The sequence below is a fragment of the Seriola dumerili genome, unplaced genomic scaffold (assembly GCF_002260705.1).
Source record: "Seriola dumerili isolate Sdu_G_001 unplaced genomic scaffold, Sdu_1.0 BDQW01000391.1, whole genome shotgun sequence".
Classification (NCBI taxonomy): Eukaryota; Metazoa; Chordata; class Actinopteri; order Carangiformes; family Carangidae; genus Seriola; species Seriola dumerili.
This window is the reverse complement of record NW_019174646.1, coordinates 315,757-334,370: the sequence shown is the minus strand read 5'-3', so window position 1 is coordinate 334,370 and position 18,614 is coordinate 315,757. Positions and strand designations below refer to the sequence as shown.

Below are 18,614 nucleotides of genomic sequence, written 5' to 3'. Positions count from 1 at the left end.
AGCAGCAGACACAGAGGGAGAAGAAGCAGAGCATGCTAGAGGAGGAGGTAGAGGTGGGAATATAGAGGTAGGTAGACACAGAGATGCAGTGCCACAGTGAGCGTGTCTGCGAGGCTGTCTGTAGCGCAATTCTTCATCCTCTCATCAGGGACCATGGTGTGTTATGGAGCTACGATGTCCAGATTCACTGCAGGAGCAGGAAATGCAGATAGAAGTTCACCTTGAGCTTGAGTCCAACAGTGCCACTCTGGACCCTTGGGATTACAACAAATGCTCATTGATCCTGCAAGCAAGAAGAACAGAGATTTGATCAGATCTGACAACCTGTGAAACTCTAACTTTTCTTGACTTATACCAAAACATCTGACAGAGAGGCTCTAAACGACCGAGCCAGGGTCAGAATTCAAACAGGTTCTCGGTTTGGCAGAAACTTGGCCAGCTGTCTCCAGAACTGACAGCATACAGATCCAAGATTGTGGCATCCACAGGTCACACTGGAGCCCCGCAAAGCCACAACCAAGCAGGTCCTGCAGCCCAGGAGCCCTGGAGCCGGCCTGACCTTGGACCGGCTGTCACCAGAACCCCTCCTGGCACCAGCAGAATCGTCCAGTATGTCTCAGACCTCAGGACGGTTCCACAACAAAAAGGCCGGCATACGGGCCGCAGTGATCCTGATCGGACTCCTGCACAAGTCTCGCAAAGCCAAGGAGAAGGAGAGGGAGAAAGAGGAGAGTGAAAGGTGGGTGAAGTTTGCCTCATCGTGTCGTCTGATGAGGCAGGCATGCTGGGTAGATGAGGTATGGCTTAGGGACAAACAGACGGTCTGCAGTGCAGTGTTGACCCAGGATTGTAAGGAAAACTTTATTAGCTTATAATGTCTTTGTTATTCCAGAGGCAGGGGGCACTTTGAACGCTTTGCGGTTCAGTGAGTCTGCAACTGCAGTTTTATTATAGGTCCTTTTTATTATAGTGTGCTTGTCTGTGTGTGTGTGTGTGTGTGGGTGTGTGTGTGTGTGTGTGTGTGTGTGTGTGTGTGTGTGTCTTGTTGACCGCACTTGTGTGTGTATCTGGGTCAGTGGAAATGACAGACTGAAAGGAGAGAGAAAGGTACTGAGGAGTGGAGGTGAATAGAGGTGTGCTCTGAGTGCTTTTGAAGAGCAAACGAGAGGAACTGAGAGGACAGAGGACAGAGGTGTTGAAGAGAGACAAGGACACGTCAAAGAAAACAAAAGGAAGCGTTAAAAGGAAAAGGTTCAGAGCAAAGGTTGTCTACTCATAGATTCATGTCTTTACAGTCCAGGTTTTAACATGTTTTTGCAGTGCACATAAGCATCACTGGGCACTTGTTGATGCCTGTAATGCTGGTGTAACAGTTTCATTCCTTAAGCACAAGGCAGAGGGAGCACACAATCGTAGGTTGGTGAACTGGCTGAGAGTTCAATAGGTGAGCTGCAAACTACAGCGCCATCCATTACTGCCCACTAACCTGCAATAAACAGCAGCTGTAAAAGTGATACTGAAGCAGTTCTTTAATTTATTAAGGACTATAAAGGCTGCAAAGCAAGCAATGAAACTGATGTTTCTGTTTCTAGGTAAATCTGTTGAGGACTTATATATATGAATGCCTTTCGAATGGACAAATGCTGCCTTACCTCTTCAGAAACTGCCTCTTCAAATGCACCTGTAAGGGGTGTGTTGTGGCCGGATCATCTTACTGCTAACACTACCAGAGTTGGGTGCAGTCACTTAGACCCCTGAGAATATCCCACCTGGTAACAAACAGCATATGAAGTTGGCAGGGTCGAGACTGCCAACATTTCCCACCGCTAAGCCTCCCCCTTGGACAGACCTGTTTTGGCTGAGCTAACATTAGCAGTCATGTGTATACAGTTAAACTGGAAGCTGAGCAGAAGGTTGCACACTGAGTTTGCCTTTTCAGTGTTAGTGGTGAAGGATATATACAGTGTGGTCTGGGTTATGTGTATGTGTGTTTCTGTTGGCACATGCGCATATGTGTGTGTGTGTGTGTGTGTGTGTGTGTGTGCGCGCGCGTGTGCGTGTGTGTATGTGTATGTGTGTTTGAACTGAATGCACTTTCTACTCTGTCCTAAGAGCCCGGACCAAAATAGTGGGTATCAAAATAGACTCTAACTCACTTTGCAAATGCTGATAAGTTTATCTGAGCTCTGGGTGTTTATGTGTGTGTCTGTGTATGTGTGTATAATTAAGTTTCAGACAGCATAAAATTAACCTCCCGGAAGTGAGGCCGAATTACCAACCACATAAATCGGGCAACTGCCCCAGACCTGCTGGGGCCCCAGAAAAAAACAGGTTCATTGTGTCCCATTTGGTTTATAGCAATCTAATTAACGGTAATATACCTTGCCTTTGCCCATGTCAAGATGACATTTGGCTTGTTTCTCCACTGATGTATTAGATTATTATTATTATTATTCTTACTGGTAGTATTAAATTACTATAAAATTGAATATACCCTGCCATAGTTTCACATGCATTGCATATGTATTGAATATAACAAACATTTGCAACACCAACACATGCACATGCACATGCGCACACACATACACACAGAAACACACACAAACACACACTCTCTAAGCAACTGACTGGTATTTAAGGTGCTGTGCTCTGATTAAACAGAGCGGAGGAGATCAATACAGAAACGGACAGAGCACGTCACTTAGTTCAGTTTTTTTAGCCTGCTTTCTTTTCATGATCAGAAATAGAAATTTCGTTAATTCCACCCCCCCCCCCCCCTNCCCCCCCCCCCATTGTAACTATCTACAAACAAAAGGGAAGTGAAGGGAGAGTCAACGAAATAGAGAGAGTGAGAGAGAGAGGGAGGAGAGAGCTGCAAGCCATAAACAGCTGTTTCTACCCCAACCCCCCCTGCTGATTTTGAGTCATTATTGTGAATGCTCTGATTATTAAATGTAAATAAATAAGGCTATGTTTGTGATGATAGTTCTGCTTAGTTTTAACTCACCATAGCCCCCCCTCAAGGTGATTATATCCGGGATTGGTAATTTCACAGGGTGGCGATAGGATGATCTGACTGGATAAGATTACCCAACCCTATTCACCACTAAAGCAAATGCCAACAGAAATGATAAAGAACTGTGCAAGGCGGTTTTCCAGCAAACAGGAATTGGCTGGTTTCTTTTGGCAACATATTTACTTGATAGCAACTGTGTACATACACACTTAGTGCGGGGATGAGGCCCCAACAATTAATTTTCGCCCCAGGGCCCTCTAGTGGATGAATCCAGCAATGCCTGGATGCTGTGATCATGTCTGAATGCAACAATATTGCACTGTCACACAGATGCACACAATCATGCACATAATACACACTTTTCTTTATCAGGAACACTTCTTACATGTTTGTCACATGCTTGCCATGTGATTTATGATTTCTGTTCTGTTATATTTGTCTTATTGCCTCATGTCAAATGACATGAAACAGCACAATCGTGTCTGGACTGCAGAAATAGCCCAAAGCACTGCTGCAACAATATTCTGCTCCTATCACTTCAGTTGTTGTGGCTGTGTCACTTGAGGATGCAGTTACAATTGCTGAAATTTTAAGGTGTCTTTTTAAAGTAGTGGCTGTTATGTTCAGGACTGCACTCCTTTCAGACTTTTATCACTCAACTGTATGCCATCCATTGTAGCAGGGCATTTCATGTCCTCAAAGCTGGCCTATTGTAACACTGAACATAATAGAAAATGAATTACTGACTGATTGTCATTGTTAAAGCCCAGCATTTATAACTACAAAATAATAGTGAGCACTACATAGACATTACAGGGAACGCACACAAGAGCACATGTAAACATGTATCCATGCAATCTTTCTCCTTGCCTGTATCTTCTGTGAATTCTCCTCCACAGCTCATTTATCTCCAGCTGCAGGCCTGTTTTGTGTATGTGTGTGTGTGTGTGTGTGTGTGTGTGTGAAAAATGATAGACCCACTTATTTATGATGCCAAAATATTCATACACAATCACAGTTTGTGGCTTTCACACATTATGAATTTGCCCCCCCCCCCCCCCNCCCCCAAGATGAAATGCTTTTAATAACACAGCTGACCATATATACCATCTAACAACATAACATGGCATTTTGAATAGGCATGAGGCATAGTATAAGTTCAGTGCAATGTCAAAGTCATTTTGAGACCAAAATGTATCTGTTTTAAAAACTGCAATACTTAATTAGTATTTTGTATGACCGTGATGGCCCAATGGTAAAGTACCTTCTGTTGATTATGGGGGGGTTTGACAGTGATGGCACAGGAAAAGGCATGACCTTCACTGAAAATGGAGGTTTGAGGCTCGCAAAAACTACATTAAAATGTTCACTGTATAAAACTCATTCCCCAACAAACAAAATGTCCAGCTGAATGGATGACCTTGTTGTAAATTAAGCTACAGTAGTGATGAATAGATGCTTCATAATAAAACCCCAAATCAATTCTATTTGCTAAAAGGCTTTACAGGAAAAGGTTGTCACCTTTGCCTTTACAGCATATGATTGTGAATTGGTAGTTTAATTCAGCGTTACATAATAAACACAGTTATGAGAATACATACTGTATTTTGGTCTTGTTTGGTCTTAGGTTATGATAGGATGTGAAAAATTAAAAAAGCTAAACATTTTTTATCTGCAACTAAATCTATAAAGGACTTTTGTGAATTGTGGATAATGCTTTTTTTTTTTAAATAAAGAGCACACCTGATTCATCACACTTAACCTAGCAGACCTCCTTTTGTTCTTCTCTATCAGCATTTCATCTAGCTGCCAGGATCATTTGGGTTTTATTTTTTCAGCCATGAAACACTCAAGGTAGCCATTTTAAAGGGGGCTACTGCTGAATTCAAGCCTTTCTGATAGTTTCAGTATCAAAAAAGCAAGGACTGAAAGGATTTGAAACAAATATCTCACATAGCTGCATGGTCATGAATACTTTCTGCAGAAAAGCATTTGTATGAAGATAATCTTGATTTCAACATAACAGACTGGATTTTAAATGCACTTATTCCATTAAAATGTTAAGAGTCAAGAAGATCGACACCAGTCACACATGTGTCCAGCAAATATGAGGCTAAAGTGCCATTAGCTAATTAGCTTAGCTTAATATTAAGAGAGGAAACAAGGTTTATTAAACAGATGCCATGTTAAATATTGAGCTTTAGAGGTTCTGTAGGCAGATTTTGTTGCTAGGCTAGCTATTTCCCCCTGTCTGTATGCTAACATCACAAAACAATCAAAAATTTGACTAATCACACAATGAAAGATTTATCAAAAATACATCAATCAATAGCCTTGCACATACACCATGTGTACATACAGCTGCACTCCTTCTAATGTGCACTATCCCTTTAACCAACAGGTCACAGTGACGGCAGACAGTCTCCCTTTCGATAAAATCTCTCTTTGGATCCTAACAAGGTCTTCCTCACCTTCTATATTATTAATAAGAACAACTGTCAAAGTAATGATGAGAACAGACATGATTAAATGTACTGATGATTCGGTTATTAGTCAGCCTACATGGACTTGGTGGATTAAGATCACCGGCCTGTGGAGGAGGACTTTGTGTCATGGTGCGACAAGTCCCTGCTAAATGTAGCAAAAAATAAGGACATGGGTATTGATTTTAGAAAGTCGTCCTCTGCTGTTGCAATGACTTATTAAGGGAGAGGAAATGGGGTTGGTGGAACATGACAAATATTTGGGCACTGCTCTGGAAAACTGAAAGAAACTGTATTTTAAAATCAATTGACATTCTCAAAATTGAAACAGCATCTTTTCAACCTGACAAAACTGAACCCTTTAAACATTTTTTTCCTGCTTTGATGTCTGTTTTATAGAAGGTTTACAGAAACAATCAGACGACTGTTGTCTGACATGGAAATCTTTACACAGCCAGAAACCTGCTTGTTAATGTGACAAGACAGCAGTTGGGGTGAGTCAGATCCAGCTCAGGGATATTTACAGCAAGCAGGTCCAGAGATTGTCCTGCACAGAGAGTTTGAGCTCTTGCCTTCAGGTTACTGCTACAGAGTGCCTGCTAGGAAGAGAAAAAGCCTCAGGGTTGTCTTTGAATCATTGTCCAACTACATTCTGAACATGGAAAACCGTATGTACATTAATAGCTGGCCTCTTGGCCACTTTTCTCTCTGTGATATTGTAGTGTCCACATATGTATTTGCACTGTATGCCTCCTCAAATATGATATGATCTTAGTTTATTTTCTCCCATAGTTATTTTTAGTTTTTTTTTGTTATGGTCTTACAATTTTCTGTTATTGTCCAAGTTGTCTGATTTGTTTAGTTTTGGTGTTTTAAACCCTGTCTGCATATTTCCCTTTGGATAACAAAGATTGATTTGATTTGACAGTTTTGCAAGTATAACCACAGCTGACGTCCCTTAAGAGAAGATCTCATCTAACAGTATTTACTGATCTATTATTTACGTATTCAAGGGTCCTTGATGTTCAGGAGCGTCTGTCACAGGACATAAGGGCAGGAATGTAAATAGTTAGACACACTCTGAGTGCTGTCTCCTTTTGAAGGGCATGGTACACTTGTACAACTAGCATGCACAGTGTCTTTGTTAAATTGACAAGTTCAGGTTTAGACCATCTCATATACCATCCAGTGATGGGGTCTTTGTAACCGTGTCCCGCAGTGGGCATGTGTTTTGTGAAACGTTTGGGACCGAACAACTGACAGAGTAAATTACACTAGCAGCTGGTCACAGCTAAAAAATATCAGAAATAACCTGCCTGGCTTCCTCCAACAGAGTCAGCCAGCAACACTACATCCCGCCAGGCTGTGGTCCAGAAGAGGGAAATAACACACACACACACACACACACACACAATACAAAGCCCCTCTATACTTTTTACTTCAACAATTACATCAACATCAACAGTTTTGGAGAAATCCAAAGCTTGACAGACCTGCTGTGTCTAGTTACGGTTGCTATGCTATGATTGGACAATCACCATTTGTTCAGTTGTATAAGGTAAAACATTTGTTTGTTGTGTCAAGGCAAGGAATCATTTTCATTTTAACTTTTTGTTGTTAATCAATGTTAAAGATAAATGGAGACTCTTATGATGTTTTCTAAACATTTGCACTTGAATGGAGAGAAAACCTTGTTCGAGAGCTTAACTACAGCTGACGTTGTAAAATGCAATCTTTCACGTTGCTTTTCTTGAACCCCTTACACAATTTTTCCTTGTCCTGTTGCCCCTTCCCTCCTCTCGCTGTCAAACCCTCCTCCTGCTGTTTCACACAACTGCTTTTTATTCACTGACTCACTCGTATTTCCATTCCTGCGTCTCCCCCTGCTTTTGCTTCTCTACTCTCAATTACTCCCTCTTTTAAACTCCCTCTAGTGCGTTTCACTCCTTTTGTGATCACCAGTCTTGGGGGACTGCTATAGCCACCCACCCCCCCACACACACACACACACACACACACACACACACACACACACACAAACATGCACACATTGGATTGCACTTGAACTCACATGTTTCTTTGTATGTGAGTGTTTATGTGCATGTGCGTGACTGTCAGCCTTGTCTTGTGGCAATGGACGAGATAGTATTGTATCTAACAAGTGTCCAGAGACCCACCCAAGACAGCCCTATTTACCCAGCTCTGCACTGGGGATTGAGAGTGCTATTTTTAGTCTGAGATTCATTTATTCTCTCTCTCTCTCCATACCTCGCTCCACGGCCTTCTCTCGTTCAGCGGCCTGCCAGACATCCATTCATTCTGCGTCTCTATGTCTTCATACCTCTGTCCTTATTGGTCAGGACCTTTCTGCTCTGCTTCGGTTATCAGTTATTAGAAGTGGTGAAGCTGGTTGAGAAGGAAAGTATTCAATGTCATTCTGACAGATGCTTAACTCTATTTTTTCCTATGACTCAAGTCTGTGAAACTGGGCGAGACTGGGCAATGATAAAGAGAGGAAGTAGGTCCCAGAAAATGAATAGGATTAAATGGGATTTATGGCATTTCCAGTGATATGACAGAGAGTGGTGATGTCAGGCTGCTATGTTTTTCACTGCAATGCAGCAGTGTGCCAAAGGACAGGACAAAAACCGCTCCTTAAATCAAAAGTTTTGAATCCTGATGCAGACACTTAGACCTACTGAATGTTCACTCTCACAAATATATGCTTAAATGCTTGTTAATACTTTGAAACAATGAAACAAGAATCAGTTGCAGAGAAGATGCACACTCATTTTTGAGTGTCATTTAAAAAATGCTCTTGAGTCTTGACATACTAAAAGTGGTCGAGTGTTTGCAAATGGCAAAAAATGAAAGAGAGAGTGGCATGTCTTCCCACAAGAACATTTTTATATGAAAGGAAATTAATTAAAAAGAGCTTTTACATGACACCATTTCATCTTTTGAACTCAATTCTTTCAATTAGGTGTTTACGCTACATTTTGTTATTCAGATTGAGTAGTTATTCAGGTGTTTATTTGATCACAAGCCTGTAATCAAGCATGTTTATTCATCTACTAATACATTATACTCATCTAACAGTAAATTGACTGTCACACTGTCGGGCTATCCAAATAAAGTGTGATTATACTGCATAAAGCACAAGCACAGACAAAGAAGCAAACATCACTCAGCCCTTGGCCTTTATCAGTGTCTCCCTGCTGTGGGGAAGTAAATACATGTAAATGTCCATCAGAGGTCTCTTGCTCCCATTTGAGCAGCGAGACAGAAAACAACACTGACATTTCAAAAATAAGACAAAAGTGACCATACATAACCTTTTACGAGCTTATATTGTTTTCTTTTGGTGTTTAAATTGTAAATCCAGTGTCAAAGGTATAATGTGTGAGTGTGTGTGTGTATGTGTGTGTGTGTGTGTGTGTGTGTGTGTGTGTGTGTGTGTGCGTGTGTGTGTGTGGTCATTTAGCCAGTTTATGATCTTTTGAGTTTAAGTCAATAATTTGGCTGCAGTCCTTAGCACAGTTAAATGTTACAGTGACGCATCAAAGTGTCATCCAGGGTTACAGATTTACTGCAGTATAATAAACCTGGTTTCTCTGGGAGGAACAAAGTGACACACAGTCATAGCTCCCTTGAGTTTGTGCCTGGAGAGGGTGAGACCTTCACTGGTGTCAGTTTAGTCGAACACTTGGATTAATTACAGAAATAATTGAGAGAGGAGAGCCAAGTCAGCCGAGAAGACAGGAGGAACAAGAAATATAGGTAGAAATTGAGAAGAGTAAGCACACTGAAGGATGAGACAAGTCTGATTCATACTTTTATTCCTCAAGTGTAAATGAATTTAGCTTAATACATGCTCAGACAGACTAGTTGTTTAGGTGGCATGAATGGTAGGGGGCTGCATGTTATCAAAGACAAAAAATTAAGCATTTCTTATCATTTCTGTAGATTAATTTAATTTAAGGTCCAGAGTTTTTGTGCTCAATAGACTATGAGAACACAAACATCCATTCAGTATACCTTGTTATTTCAAGAGCGCATACTGTGAGAAACATTTCATAAAAAGCTGTAGCTATATGAAGGTGAAAAAACTGAAGTGGATGAAATGTTGCCTTCAAAAATACAAAGTCCAGAGTGAAAATTTAAAAAAAATAAATCTACTTTTGCAGCAAATTATCAAAGTTTTATCAACTGCGATCATAGGGAAATCACAAAAACACACAGTCTTAATGACTGTGTGTCTTAGAGGTGCACTGACAGCTTAAACATAGAATTTGAGGAAATAGCACGGCAGAGTGCACACAGACCACTTCAGCGTCTCTTGGCTTGTGTGTGCATGTTAACACGATTCTCAGTCTGTCACATAAAGAGTTTGTGAGGGCGATAATGACAAACTGTGTGTTTGGGTGTGTGCGCCAGTGTGTCGTTGTGCTTACATTTTTGTAAAATGTGTTAAAACAGGGTCTGAACGTATTGCTCATATAGACACACAAACACAAAATGCATTCATTAATTCTACTCCATCAGCAGAACAGCCAAATGAAAAGGTTATTTACCTCCTCTTCCTTCTACCTCCCTGCTCTGTAGTTGAAGGACCAATTATTTTTTTGTACGCGTTTATATATCAATTTATAAAAGTAGTGGCGTGTCCTTTCACCAGAGACACCAAGCTCCCCTCCTCCTCCTCCTCCTCCTCCTCCTCACCACACCCTCACAATCTCTCTGTCTCTTTCTCTTCCTCTTATTGCTAGTGTTTCGGATTGTCTGGCTGGACAGTCTTATCTCCTGCCTGCTGTCATCTTTGTATCTATTCATATCACATTAAGAGTGAGAGGTTCCCACAGGAAACAGCCGGTGACATGGAACGCAGTTGCCTCCTAATTATTGCTCTCCTGACCTCTGCACATATCTGCGCATATCTGGGATGCCTGTACTCTCCGGTTGGGCAGCTGACTCATACATCCATGTCTTATCTCTATGTGGAGCGGACTTTGTAACAATGACGGACCAGTAAAGAGGTGAATAGAAGACCGATAACAAGACAAAGTGATATTGATTTAAATTGCTGCCTAAATGGCATAAACAGACGTGACAACACTGTGATGTTAGTTTTGCATAGTTTTGCTAAAATAACTCCTAATCATGACAAAAGCACTGTCTGAAATCACTCCCTTGTTCATCCACTACCACCTATATGGCTGACACTCAATATTTTCTATACTGTTGTTTAGATATTTATAGTTATTTATTAATTCATTCCACATATAGTATTTAAAGCTTGTAGCCTCTGAATGTTTTTAGGTGTGCGATTAACAGTGGTTTTCTTTCTCTCTGATCTAATGCGTGCATGGATGAAATACTGAACAGGCCAAATGAGCACACGCTCAGAGAGACCCAAGGGATGAGGCAGCTGCTCGGCCAGAGCCTCTGTTTGAAGTGACTGCTAACATTTGTCGTTGGAAAGTCAATCGAACGACTACAAAGAGACACAAAACAATTCCTGAAAGAGATGCAAAAGCCACAACCACAGCAACAACACAAATGACTACACAAAGAGACACTAAATGACTACAGACACAAATGACTGAGAGATGTGCAACAACCACAAAGAGACACTAAATCGCTACAAAGAGACAAAGAGACTGTAAAAAGATGCAAAAAGAACACAAGTAGACCGTGTTTGTTTGTTGTTATTTTGTGTCTCTTTGAGTCTGGGGGTCTTGCTCCTATGTAGCAGGGGTACATGTCGCCCGCTGGCCCATTGTCACATAATAGGTCCATGACACAAATGTGCCCTTGCGCCAACAAAGGTCATTTTCACGTCTATAAAATGTTTTTGGGCTTTCACATTAATTGTGTCCATATTCCTGCACAGTAACCTCTCATAATATTGGAGGTGATACATCTCTGCTCTTTCCTGCTTTGGACAGGAAATTGTTTATGTTTGCAAATATAAATTAAACTGAACAGTCAAACCTCAGCACCATTTATTAAATACTTCGTAAAACCTTCTGTTAGATGTGTTTATACTCTCATAAGTTAATTAACTTTAGTTATGTTAAGCAACAGACATCAACTGTGCCACATGCCTCCTGTAACTTCAGCCTCATGCTCATCAGAGCTGCGACTGTCAAGTCTAATATGCAATACTTGAGATGATTCTGCTGTGTGACTTGATTCTTTATTCTCAGTCTGCTTTAATATACATCAGGGTTGATGGATCCAGCTCCCCACATCTTATGTTCCCTGCCCTCCACGCTCTCCATCTCTTTTCAGCCTTCGTCTTTCTCCATTTCTCTATCTCCAATTACTGTTGTATTAACTCCATTAGAGAAACCATCAGTTGTGTAATTGGCCAATCGGCATGAGGATCAGGCTCCTGATCAAGTTTCATAACAAATATTAAGCACAGCTGGAAACAGAAGTGTGCAGTAAGGCCCTGGAAGAGGCTTCATCCCCAAGACCTGGAGTTCACCTTATCCTAAAGCTTTCTGTCTCTGTCCTCCATTCTTTATTTTTATCCTCTCTATCACCCTGATTTCCTGTTTCCATCCTCCTATCTCGTCTTCCTGTGATCTGTCCCCACTCATGTGGGGATGTGCAAGGTGCTTGTCCCATTTTTTTCCCCCCGTGTCACTCATACATACGCTCTTTCTTTCACTCTTTCCCTGTCTGTATCCATGGCCGTGACTGATGTCCTGCTGCCCTAAGCTTATCTCAAGGGTGTAATCAATACATGCAATAACAGAGATGTATTACAGTCTCTCCCTTTATCTGTCTTACTCTCCCTCTCTCACAAACACACACACACGCACAAATTACCGGCATCATTAGATAAACATGATGACTCTGTAGATGTAATTACTGTTGAATCAACCGTAATTAGCACCAGGCAAATGCAAGCAGGATTACAGATTTGCTGCCATACAAGAGAGGTACATCTTGTACTACTTAATGGATGTAGATGTAGAGCATGATCTGCCCTATTTTTGCCCAGCAGGTTTACAACCACTTAATCTTAGCTCCAGGTAACACGGGCTTGAGTTGAGCTATACACTTTGTTCATTCACTCAGAGAAATTCATCCAACAAAAAAATCCTTTAAAGAGCATGTTTATTGTTGTGGATGAATGAATTTTTCAGAGGTGACTTCACTGTTCTTGGCAGAGTGCCGGACCACAGCAAGCCACACAAACCAACACAGCTGCCATACAGTCCTCGCAGCCGGTATTTACTGCACATTAAAATAATATGATTGTGTGGCAGACGCTGTGCTTTGGCTCACTGGGAAATTTCTGCCAGGCGGTGTTTGTACCAGCTCGGAGCCAGAGGATTGAATACGATTTGACCTTGTGATTTAATTTCACAGCCCAGGTGTTTGCTTCTTCAAAGCCAACAGTGGAGGCATCAACAGAACAGAGCTGTAAAATATTTAATGAAAAAATCAGTGAATAATTGATTGCGAGGAGCCCTTCTTGAGAGCTACAGCCTACTGTCCAAAATCCTGGCTTATGTCCTGATCCCAGTGTTCTAATTTTGTTTTTGCTTTCTATAACATTTGTGCATGTCAACTGTGGTATTGTTGTAGATTGTGGTTATGACAAAGAAACTATGGTGAAGGTAAATTTACAGTTAGGCACCTGAAACACTTGATTAAGGTTAAGGAAAGATTATGGTTAGCATTAATAAAAAGGCAAATGTATTGCAGGTCTACAGCTAGCCCCTGTTGTGCCTCTCATGTTTTATCATTACTTTTGAGTCACAGAGCTAAGCAGCTGTTCTTCTCAAAGATAAATACCCAGCGATCTTTGAAAAACCCAGAAGAGTTCAACAAACTTAAACGTACCTATTTTCTAAAGGAATTTCCAGAAACCTCAAAGACTCTTCTAACCATCTGTGCATGATTTAAAAAAAAAAAGATTATAAGTGCAGTTATACAATATAGAGAATTATAACTGATAGTAAAACTTTTTATTTTTGGTTCACATCATACAAACTGAGCGAGGCCTTACGTCATTCTCGACTGCCATCTCTGATTTTTTTGGGATCAGGAAAATAAGTCACAATTTGGGAAACGTGTTAAAAATGTGTTTCATCACACAGTGAAGGAAATATTTTTTCACCCAGATGGTTCGAAGAGTCTTTGAGGATTTTGAAAATACCTTCCGGAAAGAAACCTGATAAAGAATCTTCTTGGATTTTCAAAGATCAGCAGGTATTTATTTTTCAGAAAAAGACAGCTAAGCTCTGTGACTTGGATGTAATGTTCATACGTGAGAGGCTTAAAGTCGGGGTTAGTTTGCAGCAAGGCGCAAATTCTAGTCTCCTGCATAAAAGTCTAAGATGCTACTCACCTATCCACCCTTAGTTTTCTTCCTTGGCACATAGAGGGAACGTACCCCCTTGTGAACTGGCACTTTATCCCTAGGGATCAGAAATGCTTCATATTACGCCAACAGATTACGCTCTTATGCAAATCACCTTCTGACTTTGACTGCATCTCATCTAACCCTTTTTCCACATTTCTCTCTTCTGACTCACTTTCTCCATGACCTGTTCTCCCTAAATTGTTTCTTTGCTTCCTCCCTCCCACTGTCCCACTATGTACCCTCTCGCCCTCTCTCCCTCCCGCCCTCCATTCCCTGGTTTGGGAGTCAGTCGCTGTGACGTAGCTGTTGTTTCATCACCACAGAAACAATCCAGGCTACAAGGACTGAAGTCCCCGCCCCTCTCTCATGGACACACACAATTTTCCTCGGCAAACAGCATCTCTCTGTGTGCAGGTGTGAGTGAGTGCGTGAGACAGCAAGATGGGTGTCGTCCTTGTGCCCATTCAGGGATACGCCCCAGGGACAGTAGTCTGAACATGCTTTTCCTTTTCACAGGTCAGCAGTAGGGAACACTCGCTTTCCTCCTTACCTGCAGGCTGATGAGAACAAAGAGGAAGAACATGGAACAATGTCCAGCAAAGAAAAACATGTTTTTCCTCTTTTTTTCAGTCTTGTAAATCGTCCCAGTCTGTCTTGGCTTATGATGCTCATTCAAACATTGTCCACCCTTGGCTACTGTGAGCTAACATACTGCAGAATTACATACACAGGGGGACACAGTGGTGCATTGTGTGAACGCTGAGCCTGTGGAAAGAACTGGCCAGTCCAGGCTTTTCGTCTGCGCAGAGGAATGAGGAGTAGGGTTGAACAGGATTTGGGTTTGCCCCAAAATAGCTAACGGAGACTGGTGTGCTTTGTCCGTGGCTTTCCAACTTTGTTTGGGTGTCTGTGAGTGTCAGTAAAAACTCAGAGGCTTTGACTGTCAACGTCAAAGTGCATCATTGATGAAATTCAACAGAATGAAGGAGCAGAAATGTTTTTGTTTTCTCTCATGGCTCCACATGAACAGCACTACTTCAAATTTTTATTCTGTGTTTGCCATTAAGTGTCTTTGCTGCTCACAAACACTTTACACAGCTATGTAAGAGAATAAAGAACAAGCTTTTATGGTTCCAACTAATGAAAGGGAAAACGGAGCATATTAATTTCACATAAACACTCAATTAAAAGTCTCGTCTTGCCTTTCTATCCACTACATCTTAAGTGATCCGTTACAGCTTTCCACTCTTTCACACTCAATACGGCCTTTGTTTTAACTGTGGAGGCATTGTAAAACCTGATAGCTACCAGTTCTATTTTTACTATCAAAACGGGAATTTAACTAGATATATCATCTGAAAGGTCTCACATTTTGTTCACAACAAAAACCGAAGGCTGTCTCATAACAATGTATTCTCATGAAACATGGGATTAGATATAGACTATTTATGATTACTAGTTCATGTTCAACAAGCCATACTGAAATACTTATATAATATATGTGGTTATCAGTGCACTCTGCAGCTCCAAAGCAGGGTTAGAGAGGGTTTTGTGCATCTGTGCTCTCTTTTCTTTTTACTTCTTTGTAACCTTTCTTGATCTTGATCATATATTCAGCACTAGACGTGACCATCGCCAAGCATCATATTTGGGGTTGTAACCTTAGAAATATCAGAGGATTTTATCAGAATACATGGCAGGTTTCTGCAGCTAGGCTAATCTTCCTGCTGTCTCCCAGTGACAGCTCTACCTTTAACATCTGGGATCATTAATGTGCACTCATGCTCCTGAGTGCGCCATACAGAAAAAGCATGGTAGAGGAGAAGAGGCCCCAAAGGACTTCTCTTAAAGTCTGCTTGACAGCCCCTGGGACTCAGAGAGCCATCTGATACTTCACTGCATATTTCCAGCAGGCTCCCTGACTCACTTTAAAACCCTAGATTATAGCTACTTTAAAATTAAAAACAAAATTGTACCACTGTTTAGTAAGTTAGCAGCTCTTTGTTTAAACTATGCTGTTGGCCAACCAGATATGACCTAGACTGACATCAGCAGTGAAAACCAAAACATTGATTCACAACTACATGATGTATGAAAACAGCATGAAGCTAAAATAACATATGATCCTGCTGCCATAATACTAGTGATATTTTGTGTAAAATCCAGAAATAGAAGACATTATTTTGAATAGTATAAGATTTCATACAGCAGTTAGATAGTTGTCCAGTTAGCCATCCAGCTGGCTGTTCAGTTAGCCTTGCATAAGTTATATTAGTTTTAGATTTAACACTTGAGTCATTTGCATAGAGCAAAACTGTGGGAAATATAAATTAAAATGAGATATCCCAGTCATCTGGAGGGAGCACAGCTGGACAGCCAGTTGGTATTGAGTTGCTCTGAATAATGTAGAGGCAGAAGGCGTTCCCTCTAATTAAACCAACACATCATGTGTGAACATCGGGTCAGAAGCAGTTTTAACCATATTCCAGTGAAGATAATGACTGTTTCCGAGGGGAAATGACATAACATTGCCTTTGTCCACCTACTTAAATAAGTGAAGGATAGTGCATCCGCCTCTGAGTACAGGGTGACCTTTGATCAAAATTTGGAACATTTTGGTGGTCATGAAAGTCACTAAATCAACCATGTTTGTCCCTTATTTGTCCTCTCCTCTTCAGGAAACAGGAGCTGCTGAACATCTCCAACGTCCCTCTGGGAGAATGTCCCCCCTCACCACCCCGCACTGCACCACCCAGCATGAAGGTAGGACACACACACGCATTAATGTGCATGTGCACACACATATGGCAAGGCATTCATGTCAACACACTCACACACACATTTTTAGAAAGACATTGATTTACTGACTTTTCTTTCATGTATTTTGCCCTTTAGACCTTCGCGCCTATTGAAAAATGTATTGACTCTGATTATGCTCATTGAGAAACTGCTTCAGCAAGTAAAGCAGTTCAGAGACAATGACAAACTGCAGTGTCACGACAACTTAAAGTTCACAGCATGACACACATTACATCACATCATTTACAGAAATGTAAGTTTTTTTTTACAGGTGACACTGCTTTATCTCACAACATGCATATACACTGTTGCTCATAAAGTTGGAATAAAATATTTTACCTCTTTCCATGAAATGATTGTGACAATGTGATTTATTCTTGACAGATAAAGTGTATATCTTCTCAAAACTCTAGCAGTCAATCTCTTCCAAACATATCACAATGAAAATTAAACCACAATTAAACCACAATTAAACTGAAAACAAAATTATTCCAACTTTATGGGCAACAGTATAGTTTATAATCCATGACACAACTTTCTTGTTATTTGCACTACATGCTCTCTGACAGCCTGCATTTTTAATGAGCTGAAACACATACATATTACATTGACATCAATTTAAATGTATTGTATTAAATTAATTGAAAACATACAAGTTGGTCACCCTGCATGATTTTGTACTATTTGGACATTAAGTCAATCAAAATTCAAGTTAGGTCAGCCTCTGTCCAAATTAGATTCTCCATAATTTATTTCCAATATTGCTCTCACAGACAGTAAACATATCACTGTGTAAATTGGATCTCACTCATCCTAGTTTTGCTGTGGTTACTTCTTCATGCTTGGAGTGATGTAATCTTTTTCTCAGTGCCTGCTTGATATAAATCCTGATATTTTTTTTATTTTTTTTTGGAGTTACTTCTGAAGGCATCACAGAATAAGAGCCCAAGTTGCAAAGCTCATGTAGGAACTGAACTTTGCTCTGTGACACTGCCATACTTTAAATTTTTGGTTTCATACTGTTACAGCTACAACTCATACTGTTACTCTGCTTTTATTTACTTATGACCTTTATTTGACTTTAGAGAGCAAACCTTGACCGTTATGGCCGTGGAATTGTCAGCATACAAAGCCTTGAAGTAGTTTTCAAGGTCTTGAGCTCACTTGTTTTTTATTTCTCCACATTTGACTACTGTTATTTCCAGTTCTACTGTGATTTGGAGTCTTTAGATTGGAGATTTTCTTGCCAATGACAGGTTGTGCTATGAAAAAGGAACGCTTGCAATTGAATTATCCTGTGATGTAGATGACCAACTACAGTAGGAAAAGGTGTGAAACTTTATTCTGAGGTTGATGGTATCCTTCCAGAAATTGTCAAGTTCAATCAAACTGTGTCCTCAAAGGAAACTCTGGCCAAAGCTGTGACTCGGCAAATGGAAAAGAATATCAAAGCAAAACCAAACTGAATATGAATACAGATGAAATCCATCAGACTGTAGAGGATCATCTTTCTCAGGTGTTGTCTGACTGATTCATGTAGTGACATATTATTGCGCTGCACGTACAGAGAACGCTCTTTATTATTTATATGAGATTATAAAGTGTGATGTTTTCAGACATTCATCAGCCTGCTCGCACGCCATTGCACTTGTACTACAGCTGAAGAATTTAAAATTTTTCCTCCAGCATGATGAAAGAGAGTAAACGTTTTGCAGGGAGGCAGATTAGCAGGGTGATATGCAGGGAACAGACGATGGCTCCTGCAAGAGGGAGCCTCTTGTGTTGTATGTCACCTTGAACTAAACCATCATTATTGAATCTGCTCAAGACAACACAGAGGGAGATAGCAAAGAAAGGAAGAGACAAATACAATGATAAAGTTTGCTCATGGTAACAAACACAGGAAAAGCTGCTTTACTGAATATATGGT

General features: G+C 40.7%; 1 protein-coding gene across 3 annotated transcripts in view; it reads left to right on the top strand.

Annotated features, from left to right (window-relative positions):
- rap1gap2 (RAP1 GTPase activating protein 2) overlaps positions 1 to 18,614 on the top strand; it is a 70,492-nt gene that overhangs the window by 29,037 nt on the left and 22,841 nt on the right. For 2 of the 3 annotated variants that reach the window (XM_022761195.1, XM_022761194.1), the window contains exons 1-2: positions 73 to 739; positions 16,564 to 16,648. In XM_022761195.1, the coding sequence (XP_022616916.1) occupies positions 612 to 739; positions 16,564 to 16,648 (213 nt within the window). In that variant the 5' untranslated portion in view covers positions 73 to 611. Of the gene's footprint in view, positions 1 to 72; positions 740 to 16,563; positions 16,649 to 18,614 lie in introns of those variants that run through there. The other variant, XM_022761196.1, reaches the window with a different exon arrangement.